The 26329-nt window shown below is 43.8% G+C and overlaps 1 protein-coding gene across 2 annotated transcripts in view; it reads left to right on the top strand.

Annotated features, from left to right (window-relative positions):
• Positions 1-26329, top strand: part of IARS1 (isoleucyl-tRNA synthetase 1) — a 1809950-nt gene that overhangs the window by 629523 nt on the left and 1154098 nt on the right. For both annotated transcript variants that reach the window (XM_044077404.1, XM_044077403.1), the window contains one exon: positions 17061-17255. In XM_044077404.1, coding sequence (XP_043933339.1) covers positions 17061-17255 — 195 coding nt within the window. The remainder of the gene's footprint in view (positions 1-17060; positions 17256-26329) is intronic.

Here is a 26329-nt window from a genome sequence, read left to right as displayed (position 1 = left end):
GTACCTGATGAGAGTATTTAGACAGTAATAAGAGTGTGAAAGTAATCTGCAAGTATAAATTACATAGAATAAGACATTAGCATTACAGTAAAAATATTAACATATAATGCACCATGTTAGAACATCTAGCATGGTCATGTACTGGTACCACAGACCGTGAAATAGATGTGCGTATTATGTGCAACTTTGCAAAGAGTTCAGGGCATATGAATGCCTGTCATCCATTAAGTATGTCTGGTATGTGGAAGCTTCAAGGATCTAGGCTAGTCAGATCTATGTGGTGTTACCCTTGTAACTTTTAAACTTGGCTTGGTTAAAGAGAGTCGTTGAAGTTCTTCTGTTCAGTGCCTTACAGATGGATGTTCCAAGTGGTTGTGGGTCTGTGAGGCAAGTAATCAAGACCCACACCAGCATTATCTTCACTGTTTGTAAAGGGGTTTGAGGTGAAGTACTCTGTGCCACTCTGACACTAGAGCTAAAAACTGTTGACTTGCCCCCAGAAAGGTAGCAGGGATCAAAACTCCTTAGAATGACACCGGTGTTAGATTGTTTATTGAAGTCTTCTGCATATTCTAGAGCATCTCCACAAAACTAATGCTTGGAGTTTAGGTCTGTGCTTAGCCCTTCCAACCTTCAGACCCTGCAAGTGCATAACTTGTAAAGACTCGATTGATTGACCGTTCTTAATTTTGGTGCCTTTGTCAGCCCACCTGTCCCACTGTTTACTCATTTGGAAAACCATCACTTCAGACCAATGGGTACCGAGTATCATCCAAAACGGATACTTCCTTTCCTGGAAGGCAAAGCCCATCCCAAAGCTTGTTCCCTTTCCCCCAAAAAAACAAATCCACCTACTGCCACAAATTCTTCAAGACCTCCAAAAACTAGGAACAATAGAAACTGTTCCTCCCAGGTAGGAAGGAAAAGGATTTTACTCTACTCTTTCTGGTCCCCAAAAAAGATGGTCCTTGGAGACCTATATTGAATCTATCTTTCCTGAACCTATTTCTAGAAGTGCCTTCTTTTAAAATGCTGTCCCTCCCAACCCTACTCCCTCTTATCCCAGACCAGGCCTTCATGGCCACTCTGGATCTAAAGGAAGCTTACCTCCATATCCCCATAAAACCCTCCCAACAGAAAATTTCTATGTTTCTCTGGATCCTGCTCTCACTTTTAGATTACAGCCTTGCCCTTTGGTTTGTCTACAGCACCCAGAGTATTCACAAAATGCCTAGCCCCAAGCATTGCTTACTGCAGGACCCAATGTATACAACTCTACCCCTACCTAGATGGCATTCTTCTTCTAGCAGAGACAGAATCCTGTCTCCGAGACCACCTCCGGTTCACCACCACCCTTTTTCAAAACCTGGGCTTCACCCTCAGTTTAAACAAATCCTCTTTGCTTCCTCAGCAAGACAAATTTTTCTGGGCTGCAGGATCAGGACATATCTAATGCGGGCCTTTCTTCCACAGGAAAAGGTCCACTTCCTCTCCACTCACTTTAAAAACCTTTTACTGGAATCCCAGATTTCTGCAAGACAATTCCTGCAACTCCTGGGCCTTATGGCAACCACCATTCCCATGATGTTCTTCATCTCACATTGCTGCAGTCCTAACACTTGGGTAGTCCGCTGTCCCTCGGTCGGCCCGAATATCAGAGTATAAGGCTGACGTCGGTCAGGGCGCATTTGACTGACATCAGAACGTCAGGGTACAAATGCGCATGACCGACGTCATATCCTCAGTCTTTTTTGCTGCATGGTCCGATGCAGAAGCAGTGTTGCAAGTGCCGCTCGGTTCTGAAATTTTAGAATTGAGTTTCAGACCGAAGTCAGAGTTGGTTAAGTACCCGTTGGGGAATATTTTGGTTTTTCTTGCCTCAGTGGTTTACCGGATGTCAGAAAAAGTGAATAACTGTATTTCTTGTGGGAAACAGATACCGCATAGGGATTACCATAATTTGTGTATACCTTGTTTGGGACCTGAGCACGCGGCGTTGTTGGGTGCCGCTTTTGTGCTAGGTTCAATAAACGCACTATAAAGCGGAGGTTGGATTGTGCCAGGTTGGTCTTTGGGAAGCGGTGCATTACAAAATGCCGCCGGATGCTCCGCCAGCTTCCTCAAAGAAGCGCAAGGACAAGGCTGTTAAACCTAGGTTAGAGGAGTCGAACCGGACGCCGGTTCTTTAGAGGGCCAGTGGAACCGGTGGTTCCGACGGAGGCCTCTCTGGAGTCCCAGGGAGAAACTTTGCATTTACAGGATGTGGCCTCCCAGGAGGCAAGTCAGGCTACAGGGGCTTCTCAGGTTACTTTACTCCTCCCTTCCTAAGGTGTCTAGGCCCTCTCTTTCTGCTTCCAAGGCTTCTCCTAGAGGCAGGTCTAGTTTAGCTGCTGTGGGTGTCACTCCTAGTTCTTCAGGTTCTGTGCCCAAGAAGCACATGCTTAAAATGGCAGAAGATTTAATTACTTTAATTAGAGGCTCTATGCCCCCTCCTGATAAGAGGCCTAGGATGGAGCCAGTGTTGGGGGATTATGAGCAGGCTTCAGATGTGTCTGAGTCTTCGGCTGAAGACTTGCAGGAGTATTCTCATTATTCTGACTCTGATGTTGATGATTCTGCTCCTTCTGCTTCTCCTCCTGAGGATTTTTCTTTTTCAGAGACCCTTCACTCTATGAGAGAGCACTTTAAATGGGAGGGTCAGGACTTCTCTGACTCCAGGAAAAGGCTTAGGGAATTTTTGTTTTTACCCCAGCATAGGCCTTTGGCTATACCTCCTGTTTTGACTGTGGTGGAAGATGTGTTTGCAGAGGCTTCTCTTAATCCTGATTCCTTGCCTCCTGCTCCTGTTAAACCAGATAGGTATTACAGGGTGCCTGAAGCTCATAAGTATCTTTTTAAGAGTCCTAGGGCAGACCCAGAGACTGTTAGCCAGGGGCCCAAGGGTGTTAAGGCTTCTGTTGTCAAGAATCCGGTTCCTGCAGATAAAGAGGCCAGGGCCTTGGATAGATGGGGAAAGAAAGTTTATACTTCTTCCACCCTAGCCATGAGAGCTTTGAATTGCCAGTTTCATATGTTAAAATATCAAAATTATCTGCTTTCACAGTTGAAATCTAAGGTTGATGCTCTGGCGGAAGGTATTGATTGTAAAGAGTTACAGGATTTAGTGCATGTTTCGGAACAGGTGGGTAAGCATTCTTTGCAATGTGGTTTTGATGCTGTACAGGCCTCCTCTAGGGTGGCTGCCACTGTCAGTTCTTCGCAGGCATGCCTGGCTGAGGGATCAAAATTTATCTGACCATGTTAAAACTATGATTTTGGATGCCCCTTTGCAATCTGATGTCTTGTTTGGTTCTCCTGTTGAGGCAGTTTTAAAGAAAATGGAAGACAAGGCTAAGTCTATGCAGACTGTTAAAGATTTTTTGCAGGTTCAGCCTCCAAAGTTTAGTAGAAATTGGCCTACTAAGGGGTGGACGTATCCTTCTTATGATTCCCAGTCTAGGGGTAGATCTAGACGTGGCAGGGCAGAGGTCAGGGCTCTTTCAGGCCTAGAACAGGAGTTCTCCTGCACAGTCTTCGAGTGAGGGCAGGGGTCAGTCCTTTCGTAAACAGACCCAATGACTTACCTTTTCAGCTGCTAGAACCTTCTCGCCTGGCGGCACCTTTGGGAGGAAGGCTGGCACTTTTCAAAGAAAATTGGAGTTTGATTACCCAAGACAAATGGGTACTGGATATCATACATCACGGTTACAGGTTTTATTTCCATACCTTGCCTCCTTTCAAAGGCATGCCAGACATTCCTCCTCCACAAAAAATGGAGGCTCACAAGCAAATTACACTGTTACTCCAAATAGGGGCCATACAGCCGGTTCCTATGCCAGAAAGGGGCCTAGGATTTTATTCTCGCCTGTTCCTAGTACCAAAGAAGGGGAACACGTGGAGACCAATTTTGGATTTATCCATCCTCAACACTTATCTGGACATTCCCAAGTTCAAAATGTTGACGTTGCAGCAGCTTTTACCTCTGCTGGGCAAAGATCATTGGATGGTAACTTTGGATCTCAAGGAGGCTTACCTTCATGTTCCTATCAGACTAAGTTGCAGGAAGTATCTGCGCCGAGCTGGGAATTCTCACTATCAGTTCTCTGCATTGCCCTTTGGCTTATCTACTGCGCCCAGAGTGTTCACGAAAGTTCTGGCTCCAGTGATAGCTTTCTTCAGGCTAAAAGGAATACAAATCTATCCTTATTTGGACGACTGCCTGATTCTGGCTCAAGAAAGGGAAGAGCTTCTTCATCATTTGGAATATGTGATAGCAGTGCTAAGATGCCTAGGGTATTCTGTGAACAAAATAAAGTCCAGTCTAGTACCCTCTCAGGACATGTGCTTTCTGGGTGTGAGACTGAATACAGCATCCCAGATGGCCTTTTTAACCCCGGACAAACAAAAGAGTCTTTCCCTTTATTTCCATCAACTATCTCATCAGTCCGGGCTGACTGCAAGGACAGTCCTTCAAGCCTTAGGGTTCATGGCATCTTGTATTCTGGTGCTTCCCAATGCCAAACTGCATATGAGGAAGCTACAATGGTATCTCAAAAATGTATGGACACAGCACTGCCAGGATCTGGACACTGTCATTCAAATAATACCTTGCATTCAAAAGGAATTTTTGTGGTGGGCTCAGGAATGTCACCTAAACAAGGGACTCTCTGTGACCCGGCCAGAGGCGCAGTCAGATTTTAACGACAGATGCCTCAGACAAGCTTGGGGAGCTCATCTGAATGGAAAGTGGATACAAGACAAGTGGCCTGCCAGACTACAACATCTGCATATCAACATGAAGGAGATGTTAGCAGTCCAGTTTGCATTAATGGCTTTCAAGGAATTACTTCTTCCAGGGCAGGTGTTGATTCTAACAGACAACACAACTGTCATGTGGTACATCAACAAGCAAGGGGAACGATTCTTATCCTCTATGCAGGCAAGCAATGATTTTGTGGGAGACTGCTCTCAGTTTACAGCTCAATCTTCAGGCAAGGTTTCTGCCACACAGAACTCCTTAGCAGATGTGTTAAGCAGACAAATCATGGATCCCCACGAGTGGAAACTGGATCTTCATGTATTTCAGAAATTGACAGTGTCCTGGGGAACTCCAGACATAGATCTGTTCGCTTCTCCACTAAACCACCAGCTGCCAAAGTTTTGCACAAAGGTATCATCCCACAGCTTGGAAAGTGGATGCTCTTTCTTTCAGTTGGACAAATCTTCATGTGTATGCCTTTCCACCTCTGCCTCTCCTCTCAAAGGTACTTCTGAAGGTCAGACAGGACAAGCCAAGGATGATTTTGATAGCACCAGATTGGCCTCGGCAGCACTGGTACCACTACTGAGAAGTCTAGCACGGAAGCCTCCATGGCCTTTGCCTTTGATTCCACATCTGTTGTCCCAGGAGGACAGCCGTTTGCTCAATGTCAAACTTCACTCTCTTCACCTAACAGCATGGCATATTCTGTTTTAAACCATAGAGGGTCTCAACTTCCACAACAAGTTTTGAATGTGATTTTGGAAGCTAGAAGGCCTAGTACAAGGAAAGTGTACGCAGATAAATGGAAGAGATTTTTGTTTTGGAGTGCAGCTAAGGATTTGGATGTTTCTGAGCCTGATTTAAGTGTGGCTGTTCAATATCTTACTGAGTTATTGGACAAAGGTTTGTCCTTCTCTTCTATTAAGATTCATGCTGCAGCAATTTCAGCTCACTACGAGTGTGACCCACCATTGTTTTCATCCTTGTTCAAGCAATTTCTTAGAGGGCAAAGAATTTAAGACCCCACCTAAGAGCTCCTACTCCTGCTTGGGATCTCAATTTTGTGTTGGAGAAACTCACTCTACAACCTTTTGAACCTGCAGCGACTGCTGAGTTGAAATATTTGTCATGGAAGACTGCTTTTTTGTTGGCCATTACCTCTGCAAGAAGGGTTTCTGAATTGCAGGCCCTTATGCAGTTGAGCCTTTCTTAATTTTTCATAAGGACAGGGTATCTTTACGTACTAATCCTTTCCTTTATGCCTAAAGTGGTTTCTAGTGTGGCTTTAAACCAAACTATTCATTTGCCTACTTTTTATGCAAATCCCCAAAATAAAGGGGAAAAGATTTTTTGCACACTTTAGATGTACACAGGCAGTTGCGAGTATTATTTGGACAGAACTAAAGGGGTTCTTTGTGACAATCTCAGCAGTTATTAGTTTCTTTTGCTTTGTGCTCTCAGGGCAAGCCCGTGTCAAAACAAACTATTTCTAAGTGATTGGATTTTGCATTGCTTTTCTTGTTATTCCCATCATGGCAAGGAGATTCCAGCTGATTAGGCCTCATTCCACTAGGGCTACTGCCACTAACAGCTTTTTTGAGGGGGGGTGGCAAATTCATGGGATATTTTGGAGGGCTAGGCATTACCACCCTTCCATTCAGTAACTGGGTTTGCCACTGCTGTGTTGGGGCATTCTGGCAGTGCTCCTGCTTCATTATAGTTTAGCCATCCTCCCTACCTCTGCTTTGGGATTCTACCCAAGTGTTAGGACTGCAGCAATGTGAGATGCAAGAACATAGTACAGTTTTTGTACCTACCATAAATGTAGATGTTCAAGATCCACATTGCTGGAAACTAGTCCTACCTCCCTCCCTCCTTCCCTGTAGTTTGAGTACAGGTGGTGGTGTGGCCAGGGTTGGGTTATCCATCCTGAGGTATATTGTGCTTATTGTATATGTGTATATATTGTACATATTCTTCGGTGTTAGGCTGGTTGATTGTTTAGCTGTTGCCTATGGGTTTGGACACCTTTTCTTTTAGGGTCTTCTGACATCTGGGGCAAGAAAAAGTATCCTGGAGATATGACGTCCGGTCATGCGCATTTGTACCCTGACGCTCTGATGTCAAGGTCAAATGCCTCCCTGACCGACGCCAGCCTTATACTCTGGATATTCGGACCGACCGAGGGACAGCGGACTACCCAAGTGTTAGGACTGCAGCAATGTGGATCTTCGAACATCTACATTTATGGTAGGTACAAAACTGTACTTTTCCTTTGGCAAGAATGCATGTGCGGAAGTTCCAATTGTACCTCAAGAATGTGTGGTCACAACACCTACACTCTTCAGAGAAGCAAATCCCCTTTCTGCCTTGCCTCAAGTCAGAGCTAAGGTGTGGGATTCAACAATCCTGTCTCAACCCGAGAATGGCTCTCCAAATGTCCTCCCCAAACCAATTCATCTTCACAGATGTTTCAGACCTAGGGTGGTGCCGCCACTGCAAGTCCTTCATAGTTCAGGAAATTTGGAGTCCTGCCCTTCAAAAGGAAAATATCACGTCAGGATGACTGCAGTTCTCTTGACCCTAGAAGCTTGAAAAACATAAAATCAACTGATAAGCACAAAAGGTAACCTTACACGCAATGCAGTGTAGTACAAAGGATACAATATCAAAACAGATAACTTACAAAGTTAGATAGTCTAAGACGCCAGGAAGACGCCAGAAGTCTAAGACGCCATACATAGAATAAGACATTAGCATTACAGTAAAAATATTAACATATAATGCACCATGTTAGAACATCTAGCATGGTCATGTACTGGTACCACAGACCGTGAAATAGATGTGCGTATTATGTACAACTTTGCAAAGAGTTCAGGGCATATGAATGCCTGTCATCCATTAAGTATGTCTGGTATGTGGAAGCTTCAAGGATCTAGGCTAGTCAGATCTATGTGGTGTTACCCTTGTAACTTTTAAACTTGGCTTGGTTAAAGAGAGTCGTTGAAGTTCTTCTGTTCAGTGCCTTACAGATGGATGTTCCAAGTGGTTGTGGGTCTGTGAGGCAAGTAATCAAGACCCACACCAGCATTATCTTCACTGTTTGTAAAGGGGTTTGAGGTGAAGTACTCTGTGCCACTGACACTAGAGCTAAAAGCTGTTGACTTGCCCCCAGAAAGGTAGCAGGGATCAAAACTCCTTAGAATGACACCGGTGTTAGATTGTTTATTGAAGTCTTCTGCATATTCTAGAGCATCTCCACAAAACTAATGCTTGGAGTTTAGGTCTGTGCTTAGCCCTTCCAACCTTCAGACCCTGCAAGTGCATAACTTGTAAAGACTCGATTGATTGACCGTTCTTAATTTTGGTGCCTTTGTCAGCCCACCTGTCCCACTGTTTACTCATTTGGAAAACCATCACTTCAGACCAATGGGTACTGAGTATCATCCAAAACGGATACTTCCTTTCCTGGAAGGCAAAGCCCATCCCAAAGCTTGTTCCCTTTCCCCCAAAAAAAACAAATCCACCTACTGCCACAAATTCTTCAAGACCTCCAAAAACTAGGAACAATAGAAACTGTTCCTCCCAGGTAGGAAGGAAAAGGATTTTACTCGACTCTTTCTGGTCCCCAAAAAAGATGGTCCTTGGAGACCTATATTGAATCTATCTTTCCTGAACCTATTTCTAGAAGTGCCTTCTTTCAAAATGCTGTCCCTCCCAACCCTACTCCCTCTTATCCCAGACCAGGCCTTCATGGCCACTCTGGATCTAAAGGAAGCTTACCTCCATATCCCCATAAAACCCTCCAACAGAAAATTTCTATGTTTCTCTGGATCCTGCTCTCACTTTTAGATTACAGCCTTGCCCTTTGGTTTGTCTACAGCACCCAGAGTATTCACAAAATGCCTAGCCCCAAGCATTGCTTACTGCAGGACCCAATGTATACAACTCTACCCCTACCTAGATGGCATTCTTCTTCTAGCAGAGACAGAATCCTGTCTCAGAGACCACCTCAGGTTCACCACCACCCTTTTTCAAAACCTGGGCTTCACCCTCAATTTAAACAAATCCTCTTTGCTTCCTCAGCAAGACAAATTTTTCTGGGCTGCAGGATCAGGACATATCTAATGCGGGCCTTTCTTCCAAAGGAAAAGGTCAACTTCCTCTCCACTCACTTTAAAAACCTTTTACTGGAATCCCAGATTTCTGCAAGACAATTCCTGCAACTCCTGGGCCTTATGGCAACCACCATTCCCATGTTTCCTTTGGCAAGAATGCATGTGTGGAAGTTCCAATTGTACCTCAAGAATGTGTGGTCACAACACCTACACTCTTCAGAGAAGCAAATCCCCTTTCTGCCTTGCCTCAAGTCAGAGCTAAGGTGTGGGATTCAACAATCCTGTCTCAACCCGAGAATGGCTCTCCAAATGTCCTCCCTAAACCAATTCATCTTCACAGATGTTTCAGACCTAGGGTGGGGTGCCACCTGCAAGTCCTTCATAGTTCAGGAAATTTGGAGTCCTGCCCTTCAAAAGAAAATATCAATGTCAGGGAGATGACTGCAGTTCTCTTGACCCTAGAGGCTTTTCTTCCTGCCCTCCACCTTGGACCCCTTCTAATATTCATAGACACTACAGTCATGTGGTACCTCAACAAACAAGGAGGAACCAAAGCCTTCTTCCTTTGCAGAATAACCCTTCAAATCTGGGAAATTGCCTTCAGGCACAACCTGTCCCTGCAGGCCTCATACATACCCTCTCATGACAACAAACAGGCATATCTTCTAAGCAGAACATCATCTCTACAGCACGAGTGGATTCTGAACAGGGAAACCTTTCTAGACATTGTCCACTGGTTGGGCACTCCTCAAGTGGATCTGTTTGCCTCCCCTTAGAAGCGTTGACCAATTTCTGCACCAAGGATCACTCCCCACTAGTTTAGAGAATAGATGCCTTCAGCATTCCTTGGAGGGGACTGCTTTTTTACGCCTTTCCCCCTTCCCTCTTATTCAAAAGGTCCTACTGAAAATCAGGAAGGACAAACCAAAAATCACTGGTTCCTCCTACTTCACTCAGTAGCCAAGGGCAATCACCACAAGTTACCCCAGAAGGTGGACCTTCTCACACAGCAAAAGGGAACCCTAATCCATCCTCGCCTACAGATGTTAGCACTAAACACTCTGGGTGATAAATGTTTAATCCCTTTTAGACACCACTATTCAGAGGTCGTGCTTACAGTCCTGAGGGAGGCCAGGAAACTTGCTGCTAAAAAATCATACTTATCAAAATGGGAGAGATTCTCAAAATGGTGTCTTTGTAAAGAAAGAGACCCCAGTCAGTTTAACCCTTCCTAGTCCTTACATATGTGTGTGAACTCATTAATGATGGCCTTTCTTACTCCTCAGTGAAAGTACATCTTTCAGCCATATCTGCCTGCCTGCCTCAAGACCCCCTTTTACTGTCCAGCGTAGGTGTTAAACTTTTCCTGAGAGGGGTCTTACACATCAGACCACCTGGAAAACCCATCCCGCTACTCTGGGATCTAAACTTTGTCCTGGAGAAACTAAACACTTAGCCCCTTTGAACCGGCTAGCAATGCTACTTTACAACTCTGTACATAGAAAACTGTACTGTTGGTCTCCATCACTTCTGCTAGAGGGGTGTCAAGAGTTACAGACACTAATGGCCTGCCCCCCACCATGCACTGTATTCCACAAGGACAGGGTGACCTTACGCAGTAACCCTTCCTTCATGCCTAAAGTGGTAAACGAGCTGTCCTTAAATCAATCTATTCACCTTGCTTACCTTCTTCCCCTCTCCCAACTAACAAGAGTGAGAGGATTCTCCATTCCCTGGATGTACACAGACAACTTAGATTCTACCTAGGCAAAACTAAACCTGTCAGAAAATCTGAACAACTTTTTGTCTCCTTCCACCCCAGGGCTATGGACAAGGCAGTTTCCAAGCAAACTATTTCAAGATGGATCAGAAAATCCAGTCATTTCTGCTACTCTCACCATGGCAAACCTTTGCCCCAGGGGATGAGAGCTCATTCCACTAGAGCTATGGCTACTTCAAAAGCCTTCCTTAAAGGGCTGGACACAACTTCCATTTTAGAAGCTGCCACTTGGTCCACTATCCACACCTTCACCAAACACTACAAACTAGATCAAGCCTCCAGAGCCAGGGAAGGCTTTGCTAGGACAGTCCTGCACGGGTTTCTGGAATCTTCCACCTCTGCCTCCACCCTTACCTCTAGCTAGCTGTGGTACTGTCCCACAGTAAGAATACCTCAACATAGAAATAGAAAGACACAGAATAGTTGTGTAAAATCTTACTATAACCATAGATGCCCTTCTCTTCCATTTTGCAGTGTTCCATCCTTCCCACCTCCTCCCTGCATTACGTTGGACGACTAACCTAACTCCTAGCTTCTTGGAAGCTCTATCCTTAACCAAGAGCAACTAGCCAACATATGACAGTTGACTCTTCTAGCTGACAATCACTTATTCCTCTCTTACGACTGTCTGTCTGGCCTTCAAGTTCTGAGGTCTGGGTGTGCAGACGTCACATTTAAGGTCCCTAGTTTATAGGAACTGACGTCGGGTCACCTGAGGCAGGAAATCCCATGGTAAGAATACTGCAACATGGAAGAGAAGGGAATCTATGGTTATTGTAAGATTTTACACAACTATTTCTTTTTCTTTAACCCAAGCTAAAAGCCATAAGAGCAGCATTAGTTCTAACAGATACTAATATTTCCTGCAGTAGCAGACCAAGACAACATATGTACTCTAAAGCACTCTGAATTGGTTTTGAGTAAGTATTGTCATTTACACTGACTGTTTGTTTAATGGTGACATTGAACAAGTTACACATTTTCAGGAGTATTTTGATAGTAATAGATTTTGTTATAACTCACCTTGTGTGTATGCATGTGTTTTTTTTTTTATTTAGATCATGAGTGAAAATAGGCTGCTGCTCCCAGGGAGTCATTTAAATAAGCAGATCTAACATCAAGAGGTCCTTCTTGATGGGGGTATGTTTATGGTCACCTTTTCCACTAATCACAGTGGCATTTTTTTCTTGGAAAGTCCTGTACATGGTGGGCCTCCACAGGTTGACATTAAAAAATAAATGCATAAATTCACTTAGCCCTTGAGCCCAATGCTACTGTTCTGCCACTCAAATAACCTGGTTGGTCTTGTCTTGTATGTTTGCAGAGTTTTCCTGCATTTTAATTTCTAGGTATAGTACCACAAAGTGTAACTGTAGTGGTCATATTACTGGTTAAGGCTGACTGGCATTGCCTTTACTGTCTTGTGAAGCACTGGCATAAATGTCTTTTGTTCAAAAATAGTACCTGGAAATGCTGAATATTGGAGCTTTTGGTCTGCCTTGCCATCAAGTGGACAGAGGTGGTCAAAAGTTCCTCATATCAGGATTGACGGGGGGGGTTCTTTGTAAAGCCCCAGGCTTCAGCTAGAGTACCATCACAAGGACTGAAACTTTGAGGTAAACCAAAGCCATGGTGCACTTGGAGGTTGATCTGTTGCTACAGTGGCTTTTGGGTCCTACAATTGATGAACCCATCTTTGACAAGCGAGAACTCAAGCTTGTGCCAGTCCTCCATATTAATAGATAGGGAGGTGAGAAACAAGAGGCCACACAATTTCTAAGCTTGAAAGCTTAGACCATGGAAGATATTTCAAGGTGTGGGCAGTAACAAGCATACACACTTCCTCGCCATTAACTCGCAGGAGCCCAGTGACAACCAGTCTTATCCTAGGGGACAGTCCCTTTACTTACTAGTCTGTGGGTCAGGGATATTCGGGGTCAGACCTTCATCTGTTCTCCATATAGGTCTAACACTGTATGTTGATCCAGGTTGTGGGGTTGGGAGGGTGCTGGATTATTATCCCTCATCAGGGCTGATATCTTAAAGTCTGTATACCAGTCTTATTTTTCATGTCTTGCGGAGGCCTGAGTTACTACTGTGGTACTGCCTTCTTGAGTAATTCTACATTAGAGTGTAGTACTGCACCCTTCAGGAATATTACCTTGTGTCAGATGAGCCTTCTTTCCTTTGTTTCATGTTCCATCTTCACCTACACTTCCTGCCAGATCAGCACATACCCTTCGAGAATACTGCGCATACCCCACACGTCTGGCTAAATAGTGCAGACTAGGTTTCCATACCTTTCTGCGGTTTTATGTGGAGTCTGAAGAGTAATAACTTTCTCCACTGGTAAAACCTTTCTTCTGAGTGAGTTTGAGTTTGTTGAGCCCTAATATGGACTGTCTTTGGGTCACTATCCTTTTTTTGCAGAAGCACTTGACTGTATTTCTCAAGAACAACTCAAAAGAGCATTGTGTCATCCCATCTATGATGCTGCTTTTTCTTGCTGCTGAGGATTATTCTGACTCTGTTATTCCATTGTCCCTTTAAACTCCCCTGCTCAGTGGAATGAGTTTACCAAGCAACTGTAAGCATACTCTTATTTTATTTATTTGTTGGTCCAACTGCTTTGTAAAGTATAACAGCTTCTGTCATGTAGCTATGGTACAGGATTAAATAGCTGCTCCTGTGGCATTCTACTAAGAAAGGCTAAAGATATACAGTAGACATGATAGATAGCCCCTTGCAATCGATTCTCAAGGAACGGTTTTTAAAGTAGTCCAAACACAACTTAAAAAGCTTGTCTTTCACCAGGCCTTACTCTGATAAATGCAGTTCTAGTCACATAATAAAATGGGTAACACTAAGTCGTACCCATCTGGTCTTGTCCTGTTGAGCAGCAGTAGTACCAGATTCTCTGTAAGGAAAATGACGTAACATTTGCCAGACTTCTCTCTGAGTAGTAACATCTCTTCTGGTTTGTACTCTAGTATACATAACCAGCACTCTGGTACACAAGTACAAACATCCCAGTAGCCTATGTCTTAAGGAGAATAAAAATAAAAGTCTGTGGCAAAAAAAAAAAATCAAGTCTTTGTGTCACTTTAGTTTCTGGCAAGCAAGTCTCAAAAGTCTTTGGTTAAAAGTCTTTTAAGAAGGACCTTTTCAATAGCTGTGTATAGCAGTGTCCATGGCTTCCCATTTTTTAACAAAACATATGGCCCATGATTCCAACCACCAGGACTTCAATCATAGCTCCACAACTTTGGACAAAGGCTCCCTATCTCAAGAGTTGACTTCTTGGGCCTCTCTGCATCTTCACTTCAGAGGAAAAATTGTCTGAACACTGGCTTTCAGCTATGTCCTCACTGTACCTTTGATTACTTGGCAACACAGATGATCTCTAAAGGTGAACAAGGCTGAAATGCTTGCCTTTGAATACTACTTGTTGCTCAGATTACTCTGTCTCATCAATACTTCACATACCATGCTGTGTATAACATGCCTAATAGCCCTTTTCTAGCCTATAGGTTCATAGGTTGGTACTGGGCTATCTGCCCGAAGGCATATATTAGCCCAGCCACGTTGTGTGGTATTCACCGCTCCTTTAGTAGTTCCCTAGACCCTTGTACTAGCAGCTAGTACCCTTTGCCCCTATCTAGTAGTGCTGTTGGTGTGATCCCCGGTGTGAACTTTGTTACCCATCCACTCATCAAGGTTCCTCTTGAAGAGTAATAGTGAGGGGCTCTGTCTTATGTAGATCGGGACCCTGTTCCATAGTAAGGGAAGTCTCTGCGAAGAGAATCTATCCCTCCAGCATGTTCTATTCATTGTTGTGTTGAGGTTTATATCCCTAGAGCGTGTAGCTCGAGTAGATTTGGTTTTGCTAAGATGGAGCATGTTCAACAATTCTGGGTTGGACATGGCTCTGTACGTTAGAGATCGCCTCTGAGAAAGTGGTATGCAACAGAACAGTCTTAGATTTTTCAATCGTGCTGCATAGGGCAACTGTTTGAGACCAGTAATCCTCTTGGTTAGGTACCACTGTGGTCTCTCCAGGTGCTGGAGATGTCTAGCCAGGTACATTCCAATTGGTGCATTGTACTCAATAATGGGTCTGATGAGGGAAGAGTAGAGGGGCACCATTACATCCTAAGATCTTGATACGAACCCTTTCGTGATCAGATGGGTCACATAGAAGGATTTTCTAACCACCTTGGCAACATGGTTATCAAAGGAAAGCTGACTATCTACTTGGGTCCCTAGATCCCTTATTTCTTCTTCAGATGTCTGGGGATTACCTCCTATGTTGTAGTTTGCGGGTACTCTGTTTTTTCCAAACGGGATTACTACGCATTTTTTTGCATTTAGCTTGAGACCATGGCTTTGACACCATGCATCAGTCTCATTTAGGCCCTTCTGGAGGATCTCCATGTCGGCCGGAGACTCTATTATAGCACCCAGTTTGCAGTTGTCTGCAAACTTAGCCACAGCCCTTCCGTGCTTGCCTGTACTTCTGAGAAGTATATGCCAAACAGGAGGGGCCCCAGGACAGAGCCCTGAGGCACACCACTCGTTACTGGTCTGGATTCGGACATAGATCCCACTACTCTTACTTTATGGGATCTGTCTGAGAGCCAGTTTGCGATCCATCTTGTGACGTAAGGGTTTATGCCCAGGCTGGTGAGCTTATCAATAATACCTGAATTGGGGAATGGTGTCAAATGCTTTAGCAAGGTCAAGGTAACCCGTGTGAACCTCCTTTCCCTTATCTATAGCCTGAGTAACTGTCTCAAAGAAATCCACCAGGTTCAGGAGGCATGATCTGCCCTTGACGAAGCCGAACTGTGTGGGGTCCAGCGACTGTACCATCCTTTAGGCAATTACTGCTGGTTGCAGTCATGATGTACTTGTGTATCACACGTGTGCGTGTGTTTGTGTTTGTCTGTGTTTGTGTGTGTGTGTGTGTGTGTGTGTGTGTGTGTGTGTGTGTGTGTGTGTGTGTGTGTGTGTATATATATATATATATATATATATATATATATATTTATAAAAAATATGAATTTGTGTGCATATATATGCACATACACATATGTATACATGCATGTGTTTGTATATATTTTTAAGAGATAAATCAATCGGACAAATTATCTAAACCTGAAATGTTAGCCAGAACATCTGAAATAAGAGCAACACATTCACAAGTATCTAAACTGAAAGCACTGCAACACCTTTTGCATTTACAGGAAATGTTTTTGAAGGGTGAGAAGTACCTCCTCCCCTTTTTCCTTGCTTTTATGTACTAATCCCATGGTCATACAGCACCATGGAAAGAAGCAAGTGCCCTAACTAGTGCACAGTAAAATCTTAAGAGTTCTTTTCCTGTTTACCAAGCTAATAAAGTGCATATCTTCCTACCATTCCATTTTATTAAATTAACAGATAACGTAATTATTCTTTAAATCAAAATAATATTCACATTGATTTGGATTGAAAAGATACATGTGCGTGTGTAATAGATATCATATTTCTGTTTATATACTTTTATATGTACAAGTGCAAATAGGTATACATAGGTAGTGAAAAATATTTATATGCACATATGAACATGTAGTTGTTAGCAAAACAAAAAATGTGTGTGTAGTAAAATATATGCACAATGTGTATCCATAGAGATGTGCACAAACTGGGGTGGCCATGGTGGTGCAGTGGTTAGCGTTGTCACCTCATAGCAAGAGGTTCTTCATTTTGATTTTCAGCTGGGGTGCCCTCTGCGTGAAGTCTGCATGTCCTCCCTGCGGTCACATGAGTTTTCTCCAGGAGCTCCGGTTTCCTCCCATATTCCAAAGACATATGCAGTAGGTAGATTGGACACTCTAAATTGGCCGTAGGTGAGTGTGTGTGTGTGTGTGAGTGGGTGGTATGAATGAACTACCATGCCAAGGCTAGCCACTGGATGCTGTAAACCTTTGCTCGAAATAATTGTCCATGTTGTAGGTACACCCCGACCACATGTGCAGAATGGGAAAAGGGTTGAGGATGAATGGATGGATATACATGTGTGCGCGTGCGTGTGTGTGCTGTGTGCGTGCGTGTTTGCACGTGCGTGTGTGCGCGTGTGTGTGTATCTATTTAGCTACATAATATAATATACATATCCACACACACACTCTCGTACATAAATGCTTACATGTTCTAAGTTGTTTGCCCTTGCCCTTTTGTGTCCTGCGTCATGGCTAAATAAACATTTAAGTCCCTTTTAAACCTTTGCAAACTCTTACTTTTTAGATAGTTTACTAGACATTCATATTTTCAATTGTGAGTTTTAAGCTAACCACAGTGTTTGCATTTTTTATTTCAGTGTGGATGGGCTTACAATTCCTTCACGTTGTGGTAAAGGAGTCTTGCATCGAGTTCCGGAAGTGTTTGACTGCTGGTTTGAAAGCGGCAGCATGCCTTATGCTCAGGTTCATTATCCTTTTGAAAACAGAAAGGAATTTGAAGACACCTTCCCTGCTGACTTCATTGCTGAGGGCATTGATCAGACCAGAGGATGGTAAATCATTTAAGCGTTTAAAATAAAGTTTAAACATAGTAGCTGTTTTTAGTTGAAAATATTTATAACACTATTTTGTATTACCTTTTTGTTGAAATTGCTGTCTTGCTTTAATAGAGCACAGTATGTTAATCTGTTTGGTGGACAAGGCAGAACTTGCTTACTCTTTTGCATACACACAGTGTTGCTGTCATTCCATTCAGTGTATTTAAGCTTTAATTCCTTGCTGCACTGCTGTACCTTTTTATGACTATTGAATGGCATCTTTGACTGTGTATCCATTTTAATGGCATATGCGCACACGTGGGCTGTATCATATATGGTGTGGATGTTCCCTTGTTTGTGCAGTTTAGGCCCAATCTAAAATGAATACCTGTATAATGTCAGACACTCCCATCTTTGAGTATACATCTGGGTTTATCCTCTCTTCATTTCCACTGTGTTTTTCCCCCTCTAATGCTTCTGCTGTTTATAGTGTGATATTCTTACATCAGCACATGCTTTGACATTGTACAGTATGCTTGGAGAGCCCTGCTGCCCACTGAAACCCTGATCTTTTTTGCCTGTTGCACAGTTCAGGTCTCAGTCCTGTCTTTTGCTTGCAACAATTTCTGTGTTCGCTGCCTAGAGTCAAATTTTGTAAGCATCCAGATGATGCAAGACATGCACTGGCTTTTTCTGTAATTGGATATGGCAAGATCATGAAAAGAACCATCCCCTAATTATTGGAGGTCCAGCTTGGTTGCCTGCGGTTGTCAGAGTGATGAAGGTTTTGGTCTGCCTTGCCATCAGGAAGACAGTAGCATTTGGAAGTACCTAATGCAAAAAATGTTTAGAGGGTCCTGTATGTAGTTACATGTCTGTGACAAGTATCCTAGGAAGGCCTGAACAGTTAGAGCTGTTCTACTAATGATTCATTTTCTGAATGGTCAGCCAGTTCCGTCTTCATGTTGAGATCATCCTTGAGTTGAGTCTTGAGTGTCCTCCCACGTTTGACTTCACCACACAAGGGACCTCAGAAGAGGTATAGCCCTGGCTATCTCCTTGGGGTATTTGTCTTGAAGTGTAGGCACCCTTCTATCATTGTAGTTGCCTGGCCAGAACATCTTTGTGATTAGCCAGTTCCTCCTTGGAGTGATTATTTGAGTAACCCATCCTGGAGACAGTAATCCTATTCATGGCTGAAAACTCCTCTCCAAGTGTCCTCTTGGGCCTGGTACGGTCTAATGTCCAAGGTAGAGAAGGCTCCACCATCCGTTTCTTCTGCTAGGCTCAAGGTACAGGTCTTCAGGCAGATGTTTGTAATTTCATAGCATCTATTCATGCAGATGCAAGATCCAGAGCCTCAGAAAGCATGAATTGATACCACAACCAACCCACTGCAATTCTTTTATGTTCATTCACTTTGGCAGGTGAACTCAATTGCTGGATCTCTTTCTGTGTATTTTATGGTTGACCTTGCATGTCAGCTGTGCACAGGTTTGTCCCTTAGTAGAGCTGGTAGTGGGGAGGTAGAACATTCCCTCCTCCTTAGCTTTCTGTGAAGGGTTTGAGGACCTAGACACCATTATCTTTGAAATAGGTGAGGTTAGCCTCCCCACCCTCCAATTCACCCTTATTTCTTGAAAGGCATTAATGGATTAGTTTATGCCCCCCCCCCATTCCTTTCCCACAGAAGTCTCTAACTGAATACCTGAAGGAAGAGAAGTAGCCTTGGATCATTCTTCCTTGTGGAGCCAGATAGCAGAGATGCCATTGTGTAATTTAAAAAACATACAAAAAGATGCCTAAGATTCCAAAGACAACCACAAGGCATTCCATAGCTATGTCAAGAATCTAAATGCTCAGATCTGCTCTGAGCTACAACAGATTGGCATTAAATATACTGATCCCAAGGATATTGGCAATATCTTGTAAGATCGATTCAGTGCAACCTTCACCCCCTCTCACCCACTAAAGGGCCCATCTCAATACCGAACGATTGCCAAATTCCAGTAATAACGGCCACACAGGTAAAAAATGCACTCTCCAAAACTAAGAATACAGCATCCATGGGACCAGACTACATCCCAGGCTGTGTACTACATGAACTGCAAAATGAACTGGCACCTCACCTAAGTGTCATGTTTAATCATAGCCTCACCTCAGGCTTCGTGCCCACTGAGTGGCACACAGCTACAGTTATCCCACTCCACAAGGGGGGATCCACCTTGGTTCCCGGGAACTACCGCCCCATCAGTCTGACGAGCCTGATATGCAAGGCCATGGAATGTATTATCATGGAACTTATAAACAGACATTGGCAACCTTCAAACACTGGACCCCATGCAGTTTGGGTTTGTGAAGGGCCGATCTTGTCTCCTGAACCTGAATGACTTATTCGAGTCAGTCTCCATAGCTGTGGACAAGGGTAAGGTGGTCCACACAGCCTATCTGGACTTTGCCAAGGCCTTCAACACCATCCCCCACTCTGGAGTCATAGGTAAACTTACTAAGCTGGGCATTAATCCCTATATCACTTGATGGGTTGCCAACTGGCTTACTGACAGAACCCACACTGTAAAAGTAGCTGACTCCAAATCCAGTTCCAGACAAGTGGAGTACCTCAGGGTTCAGTCCTGGGACTGCTCTTGTTTGTCATCTACTTCTCTGAAGTACAAGCCAACACTAAGGGAATCTGGCTAACAAAGTTCGCAGATGACTGCAAACTGGGAGCCATTATTGAATCCACAAATGATGTGGATATTCTGCAAAAGGGCCTTACAGAAACAGATGCTTTGTGCCAGAGCCATGGGCTCAAGCGCAATGCCAAGAAATGTATAGTTATCCACTTTGAGAAAAAAACATGTACCCATGAATTACCACATAGGTGGCAGTACACTAAACACAGAAAGTGTGATAAGGGACTTAGGGACACAGGTGGACAGTGATCTCACCTTCGATAACCACATCGCCATAACAGTCAGGAAATCCTTCTGTATGGCACACCTCATCACTAAGGGCTTTTCATCCAGAAAAAAGGAGGTCGTTGTCCCACTGTCCTCATCCCTCCTTAGACCCATTATAGAATACAACGTCCCATTTGGTATGTACCTCTCAAGACATCTGCAACAACTGGAAAGGCCGCAGAAATACCTCACTAAAAGAATCACAGGCCTAAAGCAGATGGTGTATGCTGGCCGTTCAAAAAAAAACTCCAGCTGTACTGTGTGGCAGATCGTCTACTCAGAGGCGATCTCTGCTTAACATACAAGGCCATGTTAAACCCAGAGCTGTTGAACATGCTACACTTAAAGAAATCCCAATCCCTCAGAGACACCCGCTCCAGGGATCTAAACCTTGTCATCACAATGAACAAGACATGCTGGAGGGATAGGTTCCTGACCCAAAGACTCCCCAGACTCTGGAATAGACTGCCCATACATGTCAAGCAGAGCGCCTCTTTGGCCCTCTTCAAAAGGAACCTTGGTGATTGGATGGGAGATAGGAAATTCACCCCGGGGATCACGTCAGTCGCCCTGCTAGACAGGGGTCCAGGGAAGTAAATACTGTGGGAATAAATAGCCAGGAAATTGTTATGTCTAGGCTTGTGTTGGTCCTAGGGCTGATAGCATAGTACCAACCTATGTTCGTATACACTGTTTCTTCAAAAAGTGTATTTTATTTTTAGTCCTTTAAATGCAGAGAGACATCCTTGCCAGCAACCCTTCCAGCTGATTTTTATAATGTCCTAATTCTAGCAATGGCCCAGGGTCCACGGCACTTTGCCACCCTTTTGCCAAACAATGAATCTCAAGTCTTCCTTCGACATCGTATGCACAATGTGGTATTCTCTTTTGCTACTTTGGGGTTTGGACAACAGGGGTGCATGTATTACTTCAGGTTTTAGACTTTCACTAATACATCATGCATTAAAAAGCCTCTTCACTTTTTAGTCTGGCCTTTGATATTAGTATTATACTTCCATGTACTGTGCTGCAATTTTGTCCTCCCCAATGCCTTGGCTAAGACTGCATTCTCAGGTAGATGTTTGTGTGTGGTGACCATCTTGAGTCTGTTCTGCTGTGTGTTAAGGAGGTTCTCAGGCAGTCCATTCTGGAAACTACTTTCTGGTAGTAATTTTAGTCTGCCATTTTAAGATATGATGGATAACACCATGAAAAAGGGTCAGGCCTTCTCAACTTTGGTGCACTACTGTGAAGCAGATTCAGCTTCCTCTGCCTTTTTCTTCTAGGCCTAACCAAACCCCAAGAAGAAGGTTCTTTGTAGATTGTGGAAGGCCCTGAAACATCACTTTTTCTTATCCTGTCTAGTACCTGTAATGCTACCTTGTATGATGGCTGTGCAGACCTAGCTGTCACAGTCCTGACTACATTCTAAGCTTGCTTTTTTTGGTGTTTATGGTGGTGAAGGAGTTGCCCAAGATTGCCACTGCAAAGGACGAGTAGTTTCTGGACATTGTCATAATCAGTTGTGTCTTAGAGCTCTTATTCCCTCTCCCCCGAAAAGGTTTCCTCTGAAAGACCAAGTTATCTCTACAGATCTCTGGGGAGAAGCCCAGACTACTGGCGAACCTTCCATTTATTCATTTTTATGAAGAAATCTATTATTTAATATAAATTTTAGTTTTGTGTTAGAATTTTTTTTAATGGAATGTTTGAGAGAGAACTGTAAAATTTGTTTGACTACATTTTTGTACATGTTTCTGTAGAGTTAGTATGTTGGGGGCAGTAGAACTTTTTTTTTTTTTAACCTCAAAATCATTACTTTTCTGTCAGGATCTGTACTGACTTAATGGTCCTCACTACATACCTTCTAGGCTTCATGTTCAAACTGACCATGGAACATTTACTGGTCTCCTTGGTTGTTGTTGCCCCATCTACAAGATGATGCATCCATTTTACATCCAGAGAAGTACATTTAAACTACATTTATAACTGCACATATTTTTCTTTTTAAATCAGTATTGTGTGCCGTGTCTGCTCTTTATCTGAAATTAAAAGCTATTAATTTAAGGCATTTTTATAGTCTGCATTGCTTACGTTGGGCCCAAGTGTTTTTCTGAGTTTGATTCCTTCCTGTCCTTACTATTCCTGTTTTCGTTTTATACCTGGAGGCTTTTGAGTGTCCTGCCCCTACTGTATACCTGGCCCTAGATGCTCCTCCCAGTATTATCTCTGTTCATCTTACTGATTCTGGACAGAAGAAACTGGGGGAGGCCCTTCCTTGGTCTGTTAGTGTACTTTGAAGTTGCCTTAAGTGTGCGTGTTCCTCACCGCTGGCTTGTGTGCCTTTGAATTCTCTTGTAATTACTGTGTAGCTAGTTGTTAGATTTGGTTTTAGTACCTTTACACTTGTGGCTAACTAAGGAGTGTTTTCATATTAAGAATAGGACTACAGTTCTAGTGGCAGAAGAAAGGTAGCCTGGTCTATCTGAGTTAGGATAAACACAGGCAGGCTTAAGCGAGAATTACTTGTAGAAGTTGCTTGATTTGTTTCTGATACTTTTTACTTTACATTAAGAAAACTGGTACTTCAGTTTTAGTGGGAGTAGAAATGTAGCCTGGTCTGTCTGAGTTGTACTACAGATGTTCTTCGTGTTTCACTGTTGCAGTCATTACATTTGGGTAATCTGCTGGCAGGTTGCCCTCAGTTGGCCTGATTAACAAAGTCTTGGGTCCTGCATCGGTTGCTGTCCCTTCTTCCGTGACGTCAGGTCGTCAGGGATGTAAAACATGCAGTTGATGCCTTTACATCAGTCTTTCTTGCCGTGCGGTGCCTGAAGCATAAACAGTTCGCAAGTGTCGGTCGGCCGACTCCTGAAATTTTCATTTTCCAGTTTCAGAACCGAAGTCTTCAACTTAAAGCTAAGTACCCCGTTGGGGAAACGTTTTCTTGCTCCTTACCGATGTCAGTAAAAGTTAATTGCATTACTTGTGGAAAGCAAATACCTCATAAGAATTTTCAACTGTACTGTATTCTTTGCCTAGGCCTTGGCCATGACGTACCTTGCTGTCGGTTTTGTGCTTTATTTAATCAGCGCACTATCCGTCGTCAGTACATTTTTGCCTCTAAATATTTTGGTTCTCTGTTTAGTTATCCAGAAATGATGTCTATTAGCCATCCGACTACCGGGATTCCAAAAAAACGCAAAGAAAAAGACAGAGACAGGCCGTCGAGGTCCAAAACTGCTGATGACACTTCTCCTAAGCCAGTCGCCAGTTCACTGGTACTCAGTGAGATGCTTTCGTACCCCCCTAATACCTGCTACTTCTGACTCGCAGGCCTCTACTGAGACCCATTTGGAGTCCGGTATGCTGCGAGATGCTTCACCTATGGAACCCGCGGATTTCTCTACCTTTGATGGGTCTGGAGCCGCTGTGCAGGCACCGGCTTCTGAGGGTGTATTCAGGCCTACAGACTTGCATATTAAACTGACTCCACCTACTATACTAAAGCTTAAATCTCGATCAATGTCTAAAAAACTGACGCCCAGGCCACATATTCAGGCCCCTATGCCTAAAAAACAAATGATCAAAATGGCTGAAGATCTTATTACTCTAATCAGGGGTGGTCAACCCCCCCCCCCCTTCTAAGAGGCCTAGGGCTGAGCTTGACTATGTATCTTCTGATCAGGACTCTGTTTCTTCTGATTCTTCTAATGACCTGGATTTGTCCATCCCTACTTATGAGGATTCTGATGCAGAGGATTCCATTCCCTCTGCTTCCCCCCTGAGGACTTTTCTTTTGGGGAAACTTTACATACCTGAAGGGAACGTTTCCACTGGGAAAGTCAGGAATTTTCTGAATCAAAAAAGAGGTTTAGAGATTTCCTTCTTCTACCTCAGCATAGGCCTTTGGCTATGCCTCCTGTACTAGATATTGTTGATGTGTTTTCGGAATCCATTATGGCCCCTGATTCCCTGGCTTCTGCTCCTAGTAAACCTGACAGATACTGCAGGGTTCCCGAGTCACACAAGTTCATTTTCAAAAATCCTGTTGCGGATCCAGAAACCATTTCTCAGGGGCCGAAGGGCATTAAGGCTTCTACTGCTAAAAGTCCTACCCTTTCTGATAGAGATGCCAGGGAGCTGGATAGACTGGGTAAAAAGGTTTATACTTCTGCAACCTTGGCAGTCAGGGCTTTAAACTGCCAATTTCATATGCTAAAATATCAACAGCATATTATTGGACTGCTTAAACAGAAAATTATGTTGATTTCTGACTGTGTGGAAAATAAAGATTTACGAGATTTATTGCATTCTGCTGAATGACTATCCACGGTGGTGCAGCGATAGCGTTGTTGCCTCACAGCAAGAGGTTCTCCCGTTCAATTCTCGGCTGGAGTGCAGGGAGTGCCTTCTGTGTGGAGTCTGCATGTCCTCCCCACGGTTGGGTGGACGTTCAAAAGACATGCGTAAATGGGCGTGTCTTCGTTGAAAGTTGAATGTCGAGCTGGCACCTCTGCGTTCGTGAAAATCTACTGCCAATCATTAGCAGACCGGAGTTCCGCTATGGCGACCCCTAACTGGGAAAAGCCGAAAGACAAACCGCAACAACATTGCATTCTGCTGACCAAGTTGGAAGACATACTTTGCAATGTGGTTTTGATTACTTAGAGGCTTCTTGCAGGGCTGTTGTGACTGGGTCTGTGCTTAGAAGGCATGCTTGGCTTAAGGAGCAATCTCTGCCTGATCATGTTAAAGCGAAATTGTTGGATGCTTCTTTAAATCAGGACCGCCTGTTTGGCAATAAGGCTGAAGAAGTTCTAAAAAAGATGGAAGATAAAGCTAAATCTATGCAAACTGTAAAAGATTTCTGACAAGTGCAACTTCCAAGATTTAGTAGGCACTGGCCTACTAAGAATTGGTCCTTTCCAACTCCTTCCAGATCCTCTCAAGCCAAACCCAGACACACCAAACGATCCAAGTTTCAGTCCCAGGGGACTCTCAGACCTACGCAATGGGGAGCCTCCACCTCCAAATCTGGAAGTAAGAACCCCCCCCCCATGGTAAACAGTCTCAATGACTTTCCTTTCAAATTACCAAGCTCTTGGTTTTAGCTTCCCCTCTGGGGGGAGAAATTGCTCTTCATGCAAAAAACTGGGAACTCATAACCCATTACAAATGGGTTCTAAATATAGTGTCCCAGGGATACAGATTTAATTTCCACATGTTGCCAACACCAGACGGGTGGCCAGACCTGCCCCCAAATCAGTGGGCAGAGGCTCAAAAACAAGTACGTTCCCTCTTAAACATGGGGGCTATTCAACCGGTACCAGAAGAGGAAAAGGGACAAGGTTTCTATTCCAGGCTTTTCTTGGTACCCAGAAAAGACGAACCATGGCGTCCAATTCTGGACCTGTCTACTCTAAATACCTTTCTGGACATTCCAAAATTCAAGATGCTGACTCTTCACCAGTTACTTCCTATGCTAGACAAGGATGCCTGGCTGGCAACTCTAGATTTAAAAGAAGTTTACCTGCATATCCAAGTCAGGGATTCTTGCAGAAGATACCTACGCTTCAAAGCAGGCTACTTAGGTTCATAGGTTCATACTAGGCTAGGGCATTTATAAGCCTAGCCAGAATGTGTTTGGCTTTCGCCACCCATTTTAAATTTATTTTGCTATGCCCTTTTTCGAGGTTAGTATACTGTGCCTCTGTCTAACAGTGACACAGAAGTGATACCCGGGGTAAACCTACGATCTCCCAATCCACTCATCAAGATTCCTCTTGAAGAGAGTCAATGAGGGACTCTGCCTAACCTGGACTGGGATTTTATTCCAGAGTGAAGGGAGCCTCTGGGTTATGAATCTGTCCCTCCAGCATGTCCTATTTATTTCAGTGCTGAGGTTCAAGTCTCTCGAGCGCATAGCTCGATGGGATTTGGATTTTCTGAGGTGCAGCATGTCCATTAATTCCGGGTTGGACATGGCTTTATACGTCAGGCACAGATCGCCTCTGACCAGGCGGTATGCCACTGAGTAGAGCTGGAGTTTCTTTAACCGGGCAGCATATGGCATCTGTTTGAGCCCTTTGATCCTCTTGGTGAGGTACTTTTGGGGTCTTTCCA

This window comes from Protopterus annectens, chromosome 7.part0 (genome assembly GCF_019279795.1).
Source record: "Protopterus annectens isolate FY-2018-M chromosome 7.part0, PAN1.0, whole genome shotgun sequence".
Taxonomy (NCBI): Eukaryota; Metazoa; Chordata; order Ceratodontiformes; family Protopteridae; genus Protopterus; species Protopterus annectens.
This window is presented reverse-complemented; position numbering and strand designations above follow the sequence as displayed.